The sequence below is a fragment of the Callorhinchus milii genome, unplaced genomic scaffold (genome assembly GCF_018977255.1).
Source record: "Callorhinchus milii isolate IMCB2004 unplaced genomic scaffold, IMCB_Cmil_1.0 Scaffold4, whole genome shotgun sequence".
NCBI classification, from domain to species: domain Eukaryota; kingdom Metazoa; phylum Chordata; class Chondrichthyes; order Chimaeriformes; family Callorhinchidae; genus Callorhinchus; species Callorhinchus milii.
Window position 1 is genome coordinate 1,160,306 of NW_024704745.1, and position 21,798 is coordinate 1,182,103.

General features: G+C 46.8%; 1 protein-coding gene across 1 annotated transcript in view; it reads right to left on the bottom strand.

Annotated features, from left to right (window-relative positions):
- The window catches only part of LOC103186752 (chloride intracellular channel protein 4), a 44,374-nt gene extending 23,453 nt beyond the window's left edge, over positions 1–20,921 (bottom strand). The window contains exon 1 of the mRNA XM_007905962.2: positions 20,514–20,921. Within this exon, the coding sequence (XP_007904153.1) occupies positions 20,514–20,864 (351 nt within the window). The 5' untranslated portion in view covers positions 20,865–20,921. The remainder of the gene's footprint in view (positions 1–20,513) is intronic.
- Between the last annotated feature and the right edge of the window lie 877 nt (positions 20,922–21,798).

Consider the following 21,798-nt stretch of genomic DNA (forward strand, 5'->3'; position numbering starts at 1 on the left):
CCCCGTTCGAATCGGGTCTGAGCTTGAAGCTGGGGGTGGGGCTGAGGTTGGAGCTGAGGTTGAGGATAAGTTTAGGAGGAGGGTAGAAGAAGAGAATGAGACAGAGACCAAGAGGGGGAGGGAGAACAAGGGGAAGAGGGGGAATGAGAGGAAGAGAGAGGGGGTGGAAGAGAGTGAGAGCGAGAAGGGGAGGAACTCTGAAAGACCACCACTGTTTCACGGCAAAGCGTACAAGTACGAGATGATGCATCGTTTCCTGAGCTCTAAGAGGGTGATCGAGGGACAGGACAAGAGTGAGGAGAGGACCTCAGACGAACAAAACCACACCTTGGGCCTCCTTGACCTCGTAGATTCCCAAGACTCCCTGCCCTCTGGCTCGCGCAGCTACAATATCAGCGGGCGATCGACGCAAGTCAATTTGAATTCCTTGAGCGATCAGAGCTCCCTGACTAGCTACCTCCAATGGCTGCCCACCTCCTCCCCCAGGATGCTTCACACGCCCACCGTCTTCGTGGAGGCGCCGGGAATCAGCCGAGCCAACTCCGTCTCTCGCCAACAATTGTTCGGCGTATCGAGCCTGCAGGAAGGCGGCACGTTCCTGCACATGTCTGAAGGTATACAATAATATAAATAATCCTGACGTCTCAAAGCGCTTCACAGAATATACTGTAAAGTGAATTGACTGTATATTTTGTAAACACTGTAAACACAGCAGCCAATTTCACACAGTGTCCCACAAACAGTCGTGGATTGAGTGACCAATTTATTATTTATTTAATGCAAAATAGAATCATATAATCATGCAAGAAGGATGCCATTCGGCCCATCGTGCCCATGCCGGCTTTTTGAAAGAGCTGTCCAAATTATTCCCACTCGCCCGCGCTCTCCCCATAGCCCTGCAAACTTGTCCTCCTCAAACATCTACCTACTTCTCTCTTGAAGGTTGTTATCGAATCGGCTTCCACCACCCTTTCAGGCAGCGCATTCCAGATCCGAACAATTGGCTGTGTAAAAAAAAGTCTCCTCACCTCCCTTCTGTTTCTTTTAGCCACTATTTTAAATCTGTATCCTCTGATTACTGACCCATCCACCAGTGGAAACCGTTCACCCTATTGAATCCCCTCATTTTTAACACCTCGGTTAAATCTCCCCTTAACCATCTCTGCTGCAAGGAAGAACAATCCCAGCTTCTCCAGCCTCTCCTGATAGCTGAAGTCCCTCAATCCTGGTACCATCCTGGTAAATCTCCTTTGCACCCTCTCTGATGCCTTGACATTCTTCCTAAAATGTGGTGCCCAGAACTGAACACAGTCTCTAGCTGAGGTCTAACCGGTGTTTTATAAAGCTTCGTCATGACTTCCTGACTTTTGTATTCGATGCCCCTATTTATAAAGCCTAGTGTCCCGTATGCTTTTTTAACAGCCATGTCTAAGGTACAGCTCCCTTGGCCCAGAGAGGAGAATGGCGGAGAGAATGCTTATGCTGGTCTGGGCTCCGTTATGATGATTGACGAGCGCTTGAACTTGAACGCAACGACAGCTGACCCCTCACCCTGCGGTCAAGCATCTCCGAGTCCACGCTCACCTGATTTGGACACAGATGAGACAATTCCAACTCAAGGAACTTTCAATGTCTCACCAATATCTCCTGTTGTGGACAACGATGTCTCAATTTCCATTGGAGGAGGAAGTTTCACCGGTCCAGGCAACGGCAGGAGAGACAGCGTACAGGACTTGTCACCGACCATCTCCAAGACGACATTGATTGGCCAGGTATCTAGTGGACTAGGCACCACCAGGAAGGAAAGAAATGTCTCGATTGCAACTGAAGGAACTTTGAACATGTCAACAATTGACGGAATATCTCCTAGTCTGAGCTCCACCAGAAATGTCTCAACTCCAACTCGACAAGCTTCCAATGTGTCGCCAATTGACAGAATATCTCCTATTCCAAGCTCCACCAAGGTAGAAAGAGATGTCTCAACTCCGATTCAAGGAACTTTGTACAGATCACCCAGTGATGGAGAATTCCCAAGTCTGGGCTCCAACGGGAATTGCCCAATTCCAGCTGAGACCCCACCCCGCATCCTCACCTCTCCCTCCTGCATGGAGATGTCTCCAGGAGGGTCTGACGGAGTCTCACAAGTCAGAGAAGGGATAACCCCTCCCCTCATAGCCTCTCATCCCGAGTCCAGGGAATGCTCTCTGCCGCTCCCCCCCACTGGAATCCAGGCATCAGGGCTTGGTTCCAAAGACCTGGTCGACGGTGGCGAAGGATGGTGTCAGGAGAACCTGGAATTTCCCGACGTCAGGTCAACCTGCGTCTATCACTCCCCTCCTTCCTCCCCGCCCTGTGGGCACCATTCAGCCATGTCCCAGTCTATCCTCCTCCATCTCCTCGAGGACAACGAGGACAACTCCCCAGGCCCTTCTAGAATGTTCTCCCGCTGGGCTCCGCCTTGCCGCTGCCTGCCCATCGAGATCAAGGAGTCCAAAACTGAGAAAGGCACACTGGAGTCAACATGCGTCTATCATAGCCCTCCGCAACCTCTCTGGGCTCACCCACACCAAACCCGGTCCATCAATGACTGTATTCACCAAATGCCCTCGGACAAACTTTCCCAGTTTGAAGTCGTGGGGATTCAGGGAGTATCAAAGCCTGGGGCTTCGCTTAGGGGGAGGGAGGGAGAGAGGGAGAGAGTGGGGGAGAGGGAGAGGGTGAGCAAGAGAGAAGGGGAGAATGAAAGGGAGGAGAAGGCTGAGAGGGAGGAGGAGAATGAGAGGGAGAAGGGGAGCAAGAGGTGGAACAAGAGGGAGGTGAGGGGGAATGAGAGGGAAAGGGGGAGGGAGAGTCTGAGGGAGAATGAGAGGGAGAAGGGTAACGAGATGGAGAGGGGGAGTGAGAACGAGATAGATTCCTTCTCCTCCCTTGCCTTCCTCAACCCTCTTAGCTCTCCGCAAACCACCTCTCTAGACACTGACATCCTGGGTCACACAGAGGAGGTTTCCGCCTGGAGCTATTTTTCGTCTTCTCCACGGACGCTGGGCAAATCGAGGGGTAGGGTTCCCCCATCGTCAAACACCAACAACAGCGACAACACACGCTCTCGCTCTGCCTCAAGAGAGTCTGCTTGCTCACAATTCACCATTAATCCTCCTCAACAGACCTCGCTAGATATAGATATCCTCAGCTGGCCGGGAGACACCGACCTTGACGCAGACACAGATTTGCCCCCCGGGGCAGAGGTGGGAATTCTTTGCCCCCTTTGGTTGAATGTTCAACGCCTGAACCAGACCCCCGTTGGCGAGATCGCTGGCATTCGTGCAGAAAGTCCCAACTCTGAAAAGGATCGAATGGCCGTTTCCTTTGATGACCTGGAGGACTGGGAGACTTTCTGCTCTGTGTCTCTCGTCGCTGCTCGTGAGCTCCTGCAACGGAGGCGGAGAGAAGATAGGAGGCTCTCCTCCAAATAGGGTTGGCTTGGGATGAGAGGAGAAGAGGGGAGAGAGAAGGGGACAGAGGATAGGAAGGACAGGAGGAGAGGGGAGGAGAGGAGAGAGGGGGAGAGGAGAGAAGCTAGGAGGCTCTCCTCCAAATAGGGTTGGCTTGGGATGAGAGGAGAGGAGGAGAGAGAGGCTAGGAGGGTATAGGAGGAGAGGGGAGGAGAGGAGAGAGGAGGAAAGGGGAGATGCTAGGAGGCTCTCCTCTAAATAGAGGCTCAGGAAGAGAGGAGAGAAGAGAGAATAGGAGGGTATAGGAGGAGAGGGGAGGAGAGAAGAGATGAGGAAAGGGGAGATGCTAGGAGGCTCTCCTCTAAATAGAGGCTCAGGAAGAGAGGAGAGGAGGGGAGAGAGAGGAGGGGAGAGAGGATAGGAGGGTAAAGGAGGAGAGGGGAGGAGAGGAGAGGGGAGGAGAGGAGAGGGGAGGAGAGGAGAGGGGAGGGAGGAGAGGAGAGGGGAGGAGAGGAGAGGGGAGGAGAGGAGAGGGGAGGAGAGAGGAGGAAAGGGGAGATGTTAGGATGCTCTCCTCTAAATAGAGGCTCAGGAGGAGAGGAGAGAGGAGGGGAGAGAGAATAGGAGGCGATAGGAAGAGAGGGGAGGAGAGGTGAGAAGAGGAGAGGGAAAGAGGAAAGGAGAGAAGCTCTCCAAATAGGGTTGCTCAGGAAGAAAGAATAGGAGGAGAGGGAGAGAGGAGAGGAGATGACAGAGGAGAGGAGATAAGCTAGGAGGCTCTCCTCCAATTAGGATTGACTCAGGAAGGGAGGAGTGAGAGGAAAGAAGGGAAGGGAGAGAAGAAAAGCTAGGAGGCTCTCCTCTAAGTAGAGTTGGTTTGAGAAGAAAGGAGAGAGGAGGAGAGAGGAGGGGGGAGAGTGAGAGAGGAGATGAGAGAGGAGGGAAGAGAGAGAGGAGGGGGGAGAGAGGAGAGGAGAAAGGAGAGAAGCTAGGAGGCTCTCATCCAAGTAGGGTTGACTTGGGAAGAGAGGAGGAGGGGAAAGGGGTGGCGATGGGAGGAGGAGAGGAGAGGAGAGAGGAAGAGAGTGGAGGAGGAGAGGGAGGAGGTGAGGGGAAGAGGGAGGAGAGGAGAATGAGAGGAGAGAGGAAGAGAAGGAGAGGGGAGATGAGTAGATGAGAGGACAGGTGAGGAGAGAAGCTAGGAGCCTCTCTTACAAGTAAGGTTGACTCAGGAAGAAAGAAGAGGAGAGAGAGGATGAAAGGGGAGGAGAGAAGAGAGGAGGAGAGGAGATAGGAGGAGAAGAGAGGTGGTGAGGAGAGGAGCAAAGAGGAGGGGAGAGAGAGGAGAGAAGGGGAGAGGAGACAAGGAGGAGCGGGGAGGAGAGAGGAGAGGATAGGAGGAAAGCACGGAGGAGAGAGAGGAGAGAAGCCAGGAGGCTCTCCACCAAGCAGGGTTGACTCACGAAGAGAGACGAGAGAGGAGAGGGAAGAGGTGGAAAGGAGAGATAGAGGAGAGAGGTGGAAAGGGGAGAGAAGAGACGTGGAAAGGACAGGGGAGAGGAGAGAGGTGGAAAAGGGAGAGAAGAGAGGTGGAAAGGAGAGGGGAGAGGAGAGAGAGGAGAGAGGGGAGAGGATAGAGGTGGAAAAGAGAGAGAGGAGAGAGGAGAGAGGATAGAGGTGGAAATGAGAGATAAGGGGAGAGGATAGAAGTGGAAAAGAGAGAGGGGAGAGGATAGAGGTAGAAAAGAGAGAGGAGAGACAGGAGAGGTGGAAAGGAAAGAGGAGAAAGAGAAGAAGCAGAGGGGAGAGGAGAGGCGAGAGGTGGAAAAGAGAAAGAGGAGAGGAGAGAAGCTAGGAGGCACTCCTTCAAGTAGGGTTAACTCAGGAAGGGAGGAGAGGAGGAGACGAGAGAGAGAGGATAGGAGAGAGGAGACGAGAGGAGTCCGGGGGGTACTCAATGGTGTCCACCGCCACCAACCCACCCCTTCTCCTTCAGCCCCAGCTAAGCTCGATAAGATCAACTCACTCAGCACAGAGCAGGATACAAATTCCAGTCAACAAATGCTCAACAACCCAGTGGTTATTTTGCAATTTCAAGAACATTTCAAACACATTAAGCATTTGACTCAAGATTTTGTTAAAGCGGGGGGGGCGGGGGGGGGAACTAGAACTGAAAATGTAGCCGTCCATTATTCAGTTCATCCAATCCAAGTCTTAAAGGGTGCTTTACCAACAAACATAGAATGGATCCAAATATTTTAATAATAATAATCCTTGCATTTGATATAGAGCCTTATCACATCTCAAAGCACTTCACAGAATATACTGTAAAGTATATTTTTTGTGGGCAAAACGCGGCAGCCAATTGCGCACAGCGGCGTGCCACAAACAGTCGTGGATTCAGTGACCAAATTATTATTATTCTTTTAATTTTTTGCTTATTTTCTTGAGGGATTATTATCAGGCATGTGTGTGGAGTAAGGAAACTTGCCCAAGATTTCGCCCTGGCCGGGAATAGAAACCAGATCTCTTGCTTGCGAGGCGAGTGCTCTAACCACTGAGCTACAGGACTTCCCTTACTGGAAAATGTGATATAAGGGGTGAGGGGATATGTGTGGGGGTGGGGATGGGGGGTGACTGGATGCTGATGATAAACCTTGATTTGATACAGCGCCTTATCACGTCGTCAATCTGTCTCAAAGTGCTTCACAGAATTGTAGTGTCAAGTGTAGTAGGTGTATATTTACAGGCGAATGCGGTAGTCCATTTGCACCGCAGACAACAAACAGCCACAAAGCAAACAGTTGTTCATCACACCAGTCCTCACCAGGCTCCACTGGCTCCGTATTATCAAACGGATCGATTTCAAGATCCTCTCACTCGTTTTCAAATCCCTTCACACCCTGGCACCTCCCTCCCTCTCCTACTTGCTCACGCCCCCTCCAACCCACAACCCGTTGGGTCCACCCGATCGTCTCCGGCCTCCTGCATGTCCCTCGTGCCTTCCGTTCCATCATTGGTGGCCGGGCTTTCAGCCGCAAGGCCCCAAAACTCTGGACCACTCTTTCTCTATCCCTCCAAGGCTGAAGACCTTCTCTTCGAACCGTGCCCAGGGTGACCTCCCCCTCCCCCCGGCTTGGTGTCATGCTCTGCCACTGTTAAGTGCTCTGGGGCGCTATATAGATGCAAGTTGTTGTTGTTAGATGTTGGCCAGGACACCAAGAAAAATACCATACATATGTATAAATGTATATAAATATATATATAAAACTGAACCTAAACCAACAGAACATAAGAGAACATAAAGGGATATGGGGGGAAGGCTAGGAATGGGGAATGAGATAGATGGAAGCCCATTTGGACTATAATAATAATCCTTGCATTTGATATAGCGCCTTATGGCGTCATCGAGACGTCTCAAAGTCCATTGCAGGATATATTGTAAAGTGACTGAATATTTTAAGGGTGAAACATGCCAGCTAATCGCGCCCAGCAGTGACCCACAAGCATTAATTATTAAACCGTTGCAACTTTAATGTATAACTGCATGCTTTTCATAAATGTAAAATGCTTTTGTCCGAACATTAAGATGATGTAGTATTCAGTGCATCCCTCCGCTGTTAAAATGCAATAATGCGATAATTCTTAGATTCAACCCAAATACAGAACGGGGCCCTACCCACACAGCAACACAGAGCGTCCTATTATTTGCATTTTCGGTCCTCACAAGAGCATGCTAATGACTTCAACAAACAAACTCTTTTCTCTTTGTTTACCTCGCATTCAGCAGCTAAGCAAGTCTGCTGCCAACATAACTAGTTCTGAATAAAGCGATTCTGGCAGACATATTGTGCATCAAGTCGCTCTTTCATCAGAATTATTAAACTACTCCACTCCAGCATGTTGTGTAGACAATGCAATCCTTCAGTCCAGGATAATGAGTCTGCTGAAACCATGTCAGCGACTCAATATAATAATAATAATAATAATCCTTGCATTTGATATAGCGCTTTTCACGTCGGGAGGACGTCCCAAAGCGCTTCACAGAACACACTGTAAAGTGAATTGACTGTATATTTGTGGGCGAACGCGGCAGCCAATTGCGCATAGCAATGTCCCACAAACAGTCGTAGATTGAAAATGACCAATTTATTATTGTTTTTGGTTTTGGAGGGATTATTATTAGGCTCTGTGTGGAGTAAGGAAACTTGCCCAAGGTTTCACCCTCTGCCTGGAATTGAACCCAGGTCTCTCGCTTACAAAGCGAATGCTCTAACCACTGAGCTACAGGACTCCGCATCTACACCTTTAAAAATGTAATGGTTTAGAATAATGCTAATTTCACGTCTTGGTTATATATTTGCCAATAATATCTCAATAGTTTCAAAGAGAACCTGATTGCTCAATATTTAATAATACTAATATAATAATAATAATCCTTGCATTTGATATAGCACCTTGCACGTCTTCTAGACATCTCAAAGCGCTTCACAGAATTTACTGCAGAGTGAATTGACTGTATATTTGTCTACGAAATGCGGCAGCCAATTGTGCACAGCAGCGTCCCACAAACAGTTGTGAATTGAGTCACCAAATTATTATTTTTTTTCTTGAGGGATTATTATCAGGCATGTAAGGAAACTTGCCCAAGTTTTTGCCCTGTCAGCAATCAAACCCAATCCCTTGCAAGGCGAGTGCTCTAACCACTGAACTATAGAAAACAACAATAATACTAATAATATTAATAATAAATAGTGCTATCTCTGGATTGGAATTCTGTAGCATAGAGCTTAGAGCACGACAAAATAATGTGGTCACTTAATCCACGACTGTTTGTGGGACACTGCTGTGCGCAATTGGCTGCCGCATTTTGCCAATTATTATTTTTTTGAAGGAACAACAACAAAATTTCATGTGTATAGTGCCTTTCACGTTGGGAGGACGTCCCAAGGCACTGGACAGAGTTACGGATCCGAGCTGGGGGTCGGGGTTGGGGAGGGTGGAGGGCAGGGGGGGAAGCAGCGACATCGAAAGCACGGTCGAAGAGGAGGGTCTTGAGATGGGTCTTGAAGGTGGCGAGCGAGGGTGTGGGATGGAGTTCCAAAGGGTGGGGGCATAGTGGCGGTAGGTCTGTCTGCCAATGGTGGGGCGAGCGAGGCAGGGGACATGAAGCATGTCGGAGCCCGCTGAGTGGAGGGAGCGAACAGGGTAGTAGGGGGTTAGGAGGTCGGAGAGGTAGGGGGAGCAAGACCGTGGAGGGGTTTGAAGGTGAGTACCAGGATCTTGAACTGTATCCTCTGTGTGATGGGAAGCCAGTGAAGTCGGGCGAGGATGAGGGAGACGGGGTCACTGAGATTGGTGCGGGAGAGTCCTGGATGATCTGCAGCCTGTGGAGGGAGGAGTTGGGGGGGCCGACAAGCAGAGAGTTTCCATAGTCAAGCCTCAATGCAATGAAGGCATGTATAAGGGTTTTGGTGGCCTGCAGGGTGAGACAGTGTCGGAGTCAGGTCATGGTGCAGATGTGGGGTAGAAAGGATAGTTGAGGGTAAAACAAGACCCCAAGGTTCTAGACTGGCTTAGCAAGGCGGAGTGTGACGCTGTCGGTGCGTGAGGTGAGGGGACGCTGATGGGGACCAATCAGAAAACCCTTGATCTTGTTGGCGTTCAATTGAAGAAACTTATCTCTCATCCAGGACTTGATGTTAGCACAGCAGTGATCCTGGAATCAAGGGTGGAGGCAGGGAGATAGAGTTGGGTGTCATCAGCATACATGTGGAAGTTGACCCCATGTCTAAAGAATTATTACCCCCAGAAAAAGCAATCCACTAATTGCTTAACAACCTACTTACTGCTGGGTAAACAGAGGCATGTGTGTGGAATAAGGAAACTTGCCCAACATTTTGCCCTGCCCGGGAATCGAACCCGGGTCCTCTTGCTTGCGAGATGAGTGCTCTAACCACTGAGCTGCAGGACTCCACTGTACTAACTAAGTGAATCTCCATGTAAAAATTCTGACACTTCTAAAAACCTCCCCTGCCCTTTAGCATTTGGAGTGAAAGAGCAACTGAACGCCATGTGGGCGGATTGACAGAGAACTTCAGTCACATATAAAAAGAATAGATATCTCGGTGCCAATCCTATGATGAGGCATTTACGCTTGCAGTCTGGAAGACATGACACAATAATTTCCTATTTATCTATCACTGCCATGACAACGGGAATCTGGTGCCTGCACAGTTCCAATGTGTATCTTTCCATCGCATGGGTCATGGATGGAGATGCAGCCCAACAGGTTACCATGGTAGGACGACAAGAGTGGCAGACAATGATTCCATCAAAACCTTATTAAAGAGGGATGACAAATTGACCGACGCCACTGCAAACCTTCTCTCCATTTGTAATGATTCTCTTTTAAAACATTTTCTGCGCGTCACAGAAAGAATCGCTGCTTGAGCGAGGCATCACGACCTTAAAATCAGAGCTAGGCCATTTAGGAGTGAAATCAGGAGGCAGTTTTTCACCAAAAGGGTAGTGGGAATCTGGAACTCTCTCCCACACAAAAGGTTTGTGGACTGAGGTGGATAGATATTTGTGAGGTCAGGGTATTAAGGGATACGGGGCAAAAGACGGGTAATTGGAGTTGAGGCACAGATCAGCCATGATCTGATAGAATGGCGTAACAGGCTGGAGGGGCTGAATGGCCTACTCCTGTTTCTATGTGTCTATGTGACGGTGCCTATGGAAGAACACATCCTTGTCTTGAGGGTCCAGGCATCTGCATCAGAAGGTATGCGTTCAAGCTCCATGGTGGGGACTTTAAGCTGACAGTGCCAAGGGAACGCTGCACTATCAGAGGTGCCGTCCTTCAGGTGAGGTATTAAACCGAAGTCCTTCTGCTGTTCAGTTGGATGTTTAGAAGGTTCTGAGACACTATTTGAAAAGAGATGGTAGTTTGCCCTATGTCCTGGCCAACAACCAACCCTCCCAGATAAATCGGTCATTATTTTAGGGAGCACTAATCCCTTCAAATAAATAAATAAATACATACACACACGGGCACACACACGCACACATACAAATAAACACATAAATACATAAACAAATAAATAAATAAATACATATATAAACAAATAAGTAAATGAATAAGTAAATAAATAAATGATTTGGTCACTTCAATCAAGTTTGTGGGACGCTGCTGTGTACAATTGGCTGCAGGGTTTCGCCCACAAAACATATACAGTCGATTCACTTTATAGTATAACCTGTGAAGCACTTCACGGCCACGGGACATTGTTTTGCTCAAATTGGCCTTTGTGTTTGCCTACAAATACAATGTTACAGCAATTACCCACGAAGCACTGTGAAATAATTGCTATGGCTTATCACTCATTGGAGAAAAGAGGACTGAGTACAACTCTCTAAAAGACGAGATTGATTTAATAGTGACTTAAGCAGGTTAGTTAACAAGGTGGATGGGTGGGTGAGTGAGTGAGTAAGTGAGTGAGCAAAATCAACAAGGCTCAAAAGACAAGAGAAGAAACATCAACCTCTTTTCTCTCTCTCTCTCTCTCCCTCTCCCCCCACCAAGGTTGCAAACGCAGATGCACAGAATAAGCTCCCAGCTAAAGCAGCTAATGTCATGTTATACCCTTTAAAAATAAATGGGATTGAAGGATATGAGGGAGACAGTATTATCAGGGAGTCCTGTAGCTCAGTAGTTAGAGCACTCGCCTCGCAAGCGAGAGGACCTGGGTTCAATTCCCGGCAGGGCGAAACCCTGGGCAAGTTTCCTTATACCACACAGTGTTTACCTAGCAGTAATTGAGAACCTAGTTGTAAGTTGATTGACCGATTGCTTTTCCTTCAAAAAATGTTTTAAAAATTGGTCACTCAATCCACAACTGTTTGGGGGACGCTCCTGTGCGCAATTGGCTACCGCGTTTCGTCCACAAAAACATACAGAGTTGAAGAGTGTTGGTCGTGACAGTTTTTGTCAGCAAACACAGCAGTTCTATTGTGAACAGCTGGGTGGAGGTAAATAGTGGGAAAGTTGCTAACTTTAAGCTGCTAACCAAATGAATAGAAAGACAGAAATAGTTGCACATTAACTCCAGTCTCCGACAGGTACAGATTTACGCTCATTCAACAGTGTGCTGAACTGAAGCCTGGGAAAAGTCAAATTTAACGGGCGACGAGTGATCGATTAATAAGCAAATATCTCAAAGAAAGCTGGATTTTCTAAATTACTGGCATCTTCAATCTGGCTCTCTATGTGTCCCCTGAAGGTGCAATAATCTGAAAAAAATGTACAATTGGGGCAGGGAGAATTTTTTTTAATTACATTTATTTAGGGAAATCAGATCGGTTTCTGATTTGTACACAACAGACAATTGAGAAGTAGTCACAAACAACAAACCCTCTCTCTCTTTCTGTGACCAGGGCTCCTTCTCCCTCCTCGTTCTCCTGGATCTCTTCACCCCGTTCGACGCAGTCGATCACCCCATCCTCCTCCACCACCTCTCCTCCCTCAACCACCTCACTTTATCTCCTCAAGCGATTTCTTCTCCCAACCCCGCCTCCGCCCAGTCATCCGTGGTGTACCCCAGGGCTCCATTATTAGCCCCCTCCGCTTCCTCATCTACATGCTTCCTCTTGGCGATGTCTTCCGCAGACATAGAGTAAACTTCCACATGTATGCAGATGACGCACAAAGGTTTTGCTCGGGCTTTGCATACCCTGAAGGGCATAGAATTACTCTTAGCTTTTAAAACACCCGCGAAACAGTTCTCTATCACCACAATTCTATTCGTGCAACCCTGTGAATCCTTGCCCTCTAGTGGGCTGCATCTGAACGCAATATCTCTGTAACGGTCCACTGTACTGAGGTTTAGTTTACAAGAGAGATTCAGAAGAAGAAGCCCTTTCAGCCTATTTGATCTCATCTTTCCAGAATATCCAGCCCATATTCTTCTCATTACAGCATTGAGCTATCATCATGGAGTCCTGGAGCTCAGCGCTTAGAACTCTAGCTTCGCAAGCGAGAGGACCCGGGTTCGATTCCATACACTTACTCTGTTTACCTAGCAGTAAGTAGGAACCCGGTTATTAGTCGATCAGCAGATCGCTTCTCTGGGAGCAATAATCCCTTCAAAAAGAAATAATAAATTGGACACTCAATCCACTGTTTGTGGGACACTGCTGTGTGCAATTGGCTGCCATGTTTCACCCACGAAATAAGTCAATTCACTTTATAGTATATCCTATGAAGAGCTTCGAGACGTCTTGAAGACGTGATAAGGTATCAAATGCAAGAATTATTATTTTTTAAAACTGTCTAGTCAACATCCCCAGAGTTGACTGATTAGAATTTGGGGTCAGCAATTGCGAGGTCACGCACGTGTGTGCAGAGGAGGATGCCCACAATAATAATAATAATAATAGCAATGAGCTGTCTCCCACTGGACAAAAGTTATGAAACAAGAGAGTGTTCTTTGAATCCAGCTGAGCAGTCAATGTGAAGTAACTGGTGTCCTGGGAAGGATCCAAAGGGCATCTGATTACAAATCAAAACCAGTTTATTTTAAACTGTTAAGAAGGCTATATTTGGAATTTTGTGAGTTGAGACGTCTCGATGACCTGATAAGGCGCTGTATCAAATCATAGAATTGTAGAATTACACAGCACAGAAGGAGGCCCATCGTGCCTGTACCAGCTCTTTGAAAAGAGCTGTCCATCTCAATCCCACTCCCCCGCTCTCTCCCCATAGCCCTGCAAACTTGTCCTCCCCAAATAGTTATCTACTTCTCTCTTAAAAGCTGTTATTGAATCGGCTTCCACCGCCCTTTAAGGCAATGGATTCCAGATCCCAACATTCACTGTGTGAAAAATATCTTTCCTCACCTCCCCTTTGTTTCTTTTAACAACTATTTTAAAGCGGTGTCCTCGGGTTACCGACCCACCCGCCAGTGGAATAGTTTCTCCTTGATCAACCTATTGAATCCCCTCATAATTTTGAAAGATTCTGTTAAGTCTCCTCTTCTGTGCTTCTCTGCTCCAAGGAGAATAATCCGAGCTTCTCCGGCCTCTCCTGATAACTGAAGTCATTCCTGGAACCATCCTGGTCAATCTCCTTTGCATCCTCTCCAATGCCTTGACATCCTTCCTAAAGTGTGGTACCCAGAACTGAACTCTAGCTGAGGCCTAATCAGTGTTTTATAAAGGTTCATCATAACTTCTTGACTTTTGTATTCTATGACCCTATTTATAGAGACTAGTTCCCGTATGACTTTTTAAAAGCTTTATCTACCTATCCTTCCACCTTCAAAGATTTACTTTAAGTACTTTAAAGGTCTCACTGTTCCTTCACCCCCTTTAAGATTGTACCATCAGCTTATATTGCCTCTCCTTATCCTTCCTCCCAAAATGCATCATTTCTCATTTTTCCAACTAAGCTTCATCTGCCACGTGTCTGCCCATTACCAGTCTGTCTATGTCCTCTTGCAGTCTGCTACTATCCTCCTCACTGTTTACTACGTTTCCTAGCTTAATATCATAAGAACATAAGAATTAGGAGCAGGAGTACCCCATTCAGCCCCTCGAGCCTGTGCCCCACCATTCGATAAGATCATGGCTGATCTTCAGACCTAACTCTAATTACCTGCCCTATCCCCATAACCCCTAATCCCTCTGTTTTTTTAAAAATCTATCATCTGCAAACTTAGCAATTGTACTCCCTATACCCAAGTCCAGGTCATTTATATAGATCAAAAAGAGCAGTGGTCCCGATGTACATCAAGTTACAAAGAATATGTGAATTTAATACCCACAATACAAGTCCTGTAGCTCAGTGGTTAGAGCGCTCGCCTCGCAAGCGAGAGGACCTGAGTTTGATTCCCAGTCAGGGTGGAACATTGGGCAAGTTTCCTTACTCCACACATCTCTGTTTACTTAGCAGTAAGTAGGAACCTGCTTGTCAGTTGTTTTTCCAGGGGTAATAATTCCTTCCAAATAAAACAATTTGAAATAATTTGGTCACGCAATCCACGGCTGTTTGTGGGACACCGCTGTGCGCGATTGGCTGCCGCGTTTCGCTCACAAAAAATATACTTTACACTATATTCTGTAAAGCGCTTTGAGATGTGTTAAGGCTCTATATCAAATGCAAGGATTATTATTGTTATTATTTTTATTATTATTACTAGATGCATTCCCCAATCCACCAATTGGCAAATAAAACTTTTCCACGTCTTTGGATCGTTTGCTAAACCTGAAATCACTTTTTCCAGTTGGAGTTAAGTCAATTCGTCTCGTTACTGGTAATTAACCAGCCTCTCCTTCTGAGTGTTTTCTCTGCCCCGCGGGAATATTGGCCGCAAGAAGCAGCGTGGAAGCAAACTCTAAAATGGTTTACTTTAATCCCTCGCAACTCGGACTCGCTGGCCTTTAAGAAGATTATACACTCCAGGCCACATGTCAGTAGGTTCGCTGAAACCAGGATTAGCAGCAACCGAAGGATATTTGCTTCAGAATTCAGACTCTCTGTCTAACACAGCAAGTACTCCCTAATGCTGAATATTTTTCATTGATTGCAGGTCTGGAACGAACCCCCCACCCCCCCATCCCACACACAAACACCCCACCCCACCGCTTCTTGCCCTTAGCCATCGTCAAAACCCTCAATTTTCAACCGTGACCTTGGTCACCTCTCTCTTGATCCTCAAACCTCCAAATCTGTGCTGGGTATGGAAGAGACACTTTTTTTCACGACTATCACATCTTTAAATTATATTTAAAGCACTGCAGGGTGTTTATGGCTGACAGTGTTCATCCTTAAAAAAGGACAATAATAATAAATTGGTCATTTCAATTCACAACTGTTCGTGGGACGCTGCTGTGCGCAATTTGATGCCGCGTTTTGCCCACAAAATATCCGGTCAATTCACTTTACAGTATATTCTGTGAAGCGCTTTGAGATATCTCGAAGATGTGATAAGGGGCTATATGCATACTCTGATTCTCTGCGGAGTCCTGGAGCGTAGTGATTAGGGCACTCGCCTCGCAAGTGAGAGGATCTGGGCTCGATTCCCAGGCAGGGCAAAACCTTAGGCAAGTTTCCATACTCCACACACACTCCTCTGTTTGTCGGACAGTAAATAGGAACCCGCTTGATAGTTGATTGGAGGATTGCTTTCCGAGGTGTAATAATATAAGCGGGGGTCTCCTAGGAGCTGAACTGGCTCCAAGGTGACATGTTTGGCAATGGGATATCGGAATGGAGCCAGCCCTCCGCACCGGTCTCTAGTCTGGTTCCTGAGCCAGTTGGGTCCGCAGTATTCCAGGGCACTCACTGCTGATGGCAGCACAGCCCGGCCCGGCTCATCGGCAGGACCTGGAAGGGCCGACCAGTCACTGGGGGCAGGGAATCCTCCCACTTGGCTCCTGTTAACTCTAAGAAGTGGAGTCCTGTAGCTCAGTGGTTAGAGCACTCGCTTTGCAAGCGAGAGACCTGAGTTCAATTCCAGGCAGACGGCGAAACCTTAGGCAAGTTTCCTTACTCCACACAGAGCTTAATAATAATCCCTCCAAAAAACAAAACAATAATAAATTGGTCATTTTCAATCTACGACTGTTTGTGGGACATTGCTGTGCGCAATTGGCTGCCGTGTTCGCCCACAAATATACAGCCAATTCACTTTACAGTGTGTTCTGTGAAGCGCTTGGGGACGTCCTCCCGACGTGAAAATCCTACCGATATCAAATGCAAGGATTATAGGATTATTATTAAGAAGCCAAAGCCCTGATGGGTAGGGCGGTCCTAGCTGGACATGGGAAAGCTTGGCCAGACAGCAGTTTGTTAACAAATTTTATGAAATGCCACAATTAAAGTTATTGATACTGAGGCAGACCTTTCGCTACATGTTTTGGGAAACGATTGTTTCAAAGTCGCTACTCAGTAAAAAAAAACTGGCATTACAAATATATAAACACAGCACCGTACACAGCATTGTGAATGAATTTTATCCAAAATAGTCTACCCTAAATTCTATACTAACTGGTAACTTTCTACCTCCAAAAGTAATGCAATTAATACACAAGGAATGGGCAAGATAAGCACATTTACTTTCAAAAGTCCGGGGGCAATAAACCCTTCAAAAAAAAATAATGCGGTCACTCAATCCACACTGGCTGTGTGCAATTGGCTGCCGTGTTTCGCGCATGAAATACACAGTCACTCCACTTTGCAGTATATTCTGTGAAGCCCTTTGGGATGTCTCAAAGGCGCTATATCGAATGCAAGTATTATTATTATTGTTATTATTATTATTATTGTGTCTGAAACACCTTCCTAAGGAAAGGCAGGAAGTTGTTTTGCTGGTTAAAGGGATTGTGTTAAGAAAATATTAAACACACTACGGTCCAAAGCGTAATCCAAGTTTAATTACTTGGTAAAACATTTTTGAGTCAGTTAACATGCAGAAACGCATCGCCATGCTAAACCAGACAAGAGTTTATCACCTGTGTGTGAAAATTTCCCACTTACATAGAAAACATAGGAACAGGAGTTGACCATTGAGTCCCTCGAGCCTGTTCTGCCTTTCTATCAGATCCTGGCTTATCTGTACCTCAACTCCAATTAACCGGCCTTTGCCCCATATCCCTTGATAACCAATGTCTATTCACCTCAGTCTTGAAAATGTGAATGGATGCAGCCATAATCCACAGCCTTTTTGAGAACATTTAAGAGAATTCCAGATTCCCACTACCCTTTGCATTAAAAAATGCTTCCTGACTTCACTCCAAAATGCATAGCTCTTACTTTAAGATTGTTCGCCCTTGTTCTGGATTCCTCCATCAGAGGAAATAGTTTCTCTGTCTCTCCATTCATTTACCTGGAATGAAGCCTACTCTTGTATATACACACACACATACACATACACACACACATGTTCACACACAGGTATATATATATATACACGGTACATACAAGCACACATACATCCACACAAACACACACACACACATACATCCACGTATACACACACATACACCAGCACACTCTCATGGGGTGAATTAGGAACTGTAAGGCAGACAAGTTCAAAAGGAGCAATGATCCTACAGTATCAATAAAAGAAACGCAAAGATAGGTCGATGATTATAACGATCAAAATTGTGCCACCAAAAGGATTAACTTTTCTGAGAGAGATAAAAAATCCTACCGATGCAATATAGTCCGTACGGATCAAATTGTAATCTTCTTAATGTTCTCTGTTTTTCTCTACTGTTGCATTTGCTTTGGTTCTAAAATCACAAAACGTAAATCTCTGGCTAGTCGATGGATCGGTCTCCGATCAAAGGTTAATGAACTGAAGATCACGATGTATCTAATAAAGGGATACTTTGATATGACTAAGACTTCAGCAGGATGAAATACCGTTTGATTTGGTTTGATAACATGTTTTAAATGCAAAAGCAATTTTGTTGCTGTTGCTAAATACTTTGGCAATTTATACAGTAGTCCTGTAGTACAACAGTGAGAGCGCTCGCCTCGCAAGCAAGGGAACCTGGATTTGATTCCCGGACAGGGCAAAGCATTAGGTAAGTTTCCACAAACACCTCTGTTTGCCTAGCAGTAATCAGGAACCCGCTTGTTAGTCGAATAGCGAATCGCTTTTGTGGGGGTAATAATCCATTAAAAAAAATATCGCCCACAAATACACAGTCATAATAATCCCTCCAAAACCAAAAACAATAATAAATTGGTCATTTTCAATCTACGACTGTTTGTGGGACATTGCTGTGCGCAATTGGCTGCCGCGTTCGCCCACAAATATACAGTCAATTCACTTTACAGTGTGTTCTGTGAAGCTCTTTGGGACGTCCTCCCGACGTGAAAAGCGCTATATCAAGTGCGAGGATTATTATTATTATTACGATACTCTGCTGTTAAAATGAAACATTCTGCATTACATTGTTATTACGATAACAATGCAAACATTCTGCATTGTTATCGTAATAACATACACATGAATAAAAGAAAGAGCAGAATCCCAAAGAGAGTGTAATAGAGACAGAACAATCAAAGCGATCAGATTATATAACAAAGCACAAGAGTGAAACCCAAACACGATACAAAGACAGAACCCAGAGATCACATTACAGGCTGTTAAGAAACTCTCACTTACGACAAGACTGTGCACCTTATTGTGTCACTGAAATCCACATGCTGTACAGGCAGTAGAGGAAGGAACTACAATAACAAATGACTTTTACACAGCGCCTTCCACGTCAGGAGGACGTCCCAAGGCGCTGGACAGCCAAGGATTTGCACCCGAGCTGGTGGGGGGCGGGGGGTTGGGGTCAAAAGAGGGTGGAGGGTGAGAGTAGGAGGGTGACCAAAGGCACGGTCGAAGAGGAAGGTCTTGTGACGGGTTTTGAAGGAGGCAAGGGAGTGGGGTTGGGGGGGGGGGTGTTGGGGGGGGCGAGACGGAGGGATCGTGGGATGGAGTTCCAGAAGGTGGGCGGCAGAGTGGCTGAAGGCCAATGGTGGGGCCGGCGAGTGGGAGGGAGCGTGCGGCAGACCGGAGCCTGCTGCGCGGAGGGAGTGGACAGATTAGTAGGGAGGGGGGTCACAGAGGTACAGTGTACAATTCGCATAACTTTTTGAGTCACCGCTGGCCGTGACTGGTGACTGCAAAGATTTTGGTTTTGGTTAGTTCTTGTGTTTTCAGTTTGTCATTATCACAGGTGCACGTTTCTGTCACATCAGTAAGAGAGAAATGCACAGTCACTACACTTCACAGTAAAATCCTTTGCTTCGATACACACTGACAATGTGTTAAGATGCTGTATCAGAGGCAAAGATCATTATTACTGTATCGATTAAAGTACTCGCCTCACAAGTGAGAGGACCTGTGCTGGGCAAAACCTCAAGCAAGTTTCCTTACACCACATGCTTTTGTTTACCAGCAGTAATCAGGAACCCGTTTTTTTTAATCAATTGGTGGATTGCTTTTCCGGGGGTAATAATTCCTTCAAAAAAAATAATTTTAAGAAATAATAATCACTCAAATCTGCGACTGTTTGTGGGATGCTGCGGTGCGTCCTTGGCTACTGCTAACAAAATATACAGTCAATTTGCTTTACAGTGTATCCAGTGAAGCACTTTGAGCTGTCTCGAAGACGTGATAAAGCGCTGCATCAAATGGAAGTAGGAATGTTATTGATTATGATTATAAAATTCATAGCCCAGATGAAAATCACACACGACCAGAACTGACCAGAATCAAACGCAGCTGGAATATGAAACGTGTCCGCTTCAGAGATGGAGGGGAGTGGAAGCAAGATGGGAGAGAGAACGAGATAGATAGAGAAGAGAGAGAAAGAGGCACCTTGAGAGGAGAAAATAATAATTTTTTTAAAAAAATTCAAATGCTTGTTAACTTGGCTTCTAAATCCTACCATTAACCTATCTAACCAGTGGAACAGGTTTAAGCGCCACTGACCCAACTCACTAATGCTTAGTAACACAGCAGACATCTCAGATAATAATCCTTGCATTTGATATAGCGCCTTATCACATCATTGATACACCTCAAAGCGCTTCACAGAATATACTGTAAAGTAAACTGACTGCATATTTTGTGGGTGAAACGCAGCAGACAATTGCGCACAACAGCGTCTCACAAACAGCCGTGGATTGAGTGACCAAATTATTATTTTGGTGAGATTATTATCCCCGGAAAGCAATCCGCTAATCAACTAACAACCGGGTTCCTACTTATTGTAGTGTGGAGTAAGGAAACTTGCCTAACCTTTCGCCCTGCCAAGGAATCGAACCCGGGTCCTCTCGCTTGATAGGCGAACGCTCTAACCACTGAGCTACAGTACAGAACTGCACGCTATAACGAGTTAAGTATTTGATCCCTTTTTTTTGTTCAAATGGGGGTGGGGGGGAGAAGGGGAGGGAAAGAGGGACAAAATATCTTCTTAAAAAAGAGTTGCTAAAGTCTTTATCAGCCCCCCCCTCCCTCCTCCCCCACCCCACCGCCCCCTAAACCTTACCTTGACGTATAAGGAGACATCGTGCTCTTGCTGTCTTGTTTTACTTTGCTGCCCGCTATTCAGTCCATTCTCTGTCACATCTCCGTTTGCTCTGTTGCTTTTCCCCTCCTCCCTCTCCCTCGCCTCCTCTTTCTTCTCTTCCTCCCCCTTTCCCACCTCTCGGTCCGGCCCGGAGTTCCCGTTATCCCACCTTTGGCCGCTTTTCCCCGTCTCTCTCAGGCTCCCTGGGTCTCCACCGCTCGCTTCTCTTTCTCCTTCGCCTGTCTCCAAGCCCGAGCCCAAGCCCCAGACCTCCCCCCGCTTCAAACCCCCGGGCTCTCCCTCCCCAAAGCGCACCTGCCTGCCGGCCATTACTGCCTCTTCTCTGAAATGTGTCTTTTCTTTTCTTTTGTTCCCCCCTTCCTCTTCCTTCCTTTCCACACTCTCCCCCTTCTCGGTCAGTCTCTCTCCCTCTCCCCCCCTCTTTCCGCCCCGAGTTGAAGGGAACTACTGTATTTCAATCACTGCTCTCCCTCCCACTGACCTAGAGTGACTCCTCCACAAGTAAGTAAATCAGGCAGGATTAGTGGCTCCCAGGCACACTGCACATGCCTTTCAAATCTTCCCTCATCCTCAAGGTTTAATGAAGCGATGAAGCACACACAGAGAGAGAGAGAGAATAAGCTGAAAGAGAGAGAGAGAGCGTGAGAGAATAAAATGATAGCCAATAGATAAGTAAGTTTGGCGAAGCCACTGTTAAGTGCTCTGAGATATCTTAAGGCTCTCAGGAATATCTTCTTTCAACGACAACAAGAACTACAACTTGCACTTATATAGCGCCCTCCATGTAGGGCAGCGTCTCAGAGCGCATAACAGTGATGGAGCCTGACTCTGAGCTGGGGGGAGGGGGCACGGTCGAAAAGGAAGGTTTTCAGGCAGGACTTGAAAGAGGGGAGAGAGGGGGTAAGGGGGAGGGATAGAGGAAGAGTGTTCCAGAGTTTCAGGGCGTAGTGGCTGAAAGCACGACCTCCGATGGTGGGGCGGAGGGTGCGAGGGATGAGCAGGAGGCCGGTGCCAGTTGAGCGGAGGTGCCGGGTGGTGGATTGGGGAGTGAGGAGGTCGGAAGTGCCAGAGAGTGAATGGATTTGAACACGAGTGTGAGGATCTTGAAGTCGATCTGTTTGGTGATGGGAAGCCAGTGGAGCCTGGGTCAGAACTGGTGAGATGTGGGTGCGGAGTTTAATCCGGGTCAGTATGCTACAAACAACTGTTGAAGTGAGAAATCAGTTTTATCTGAGAGGAGTTG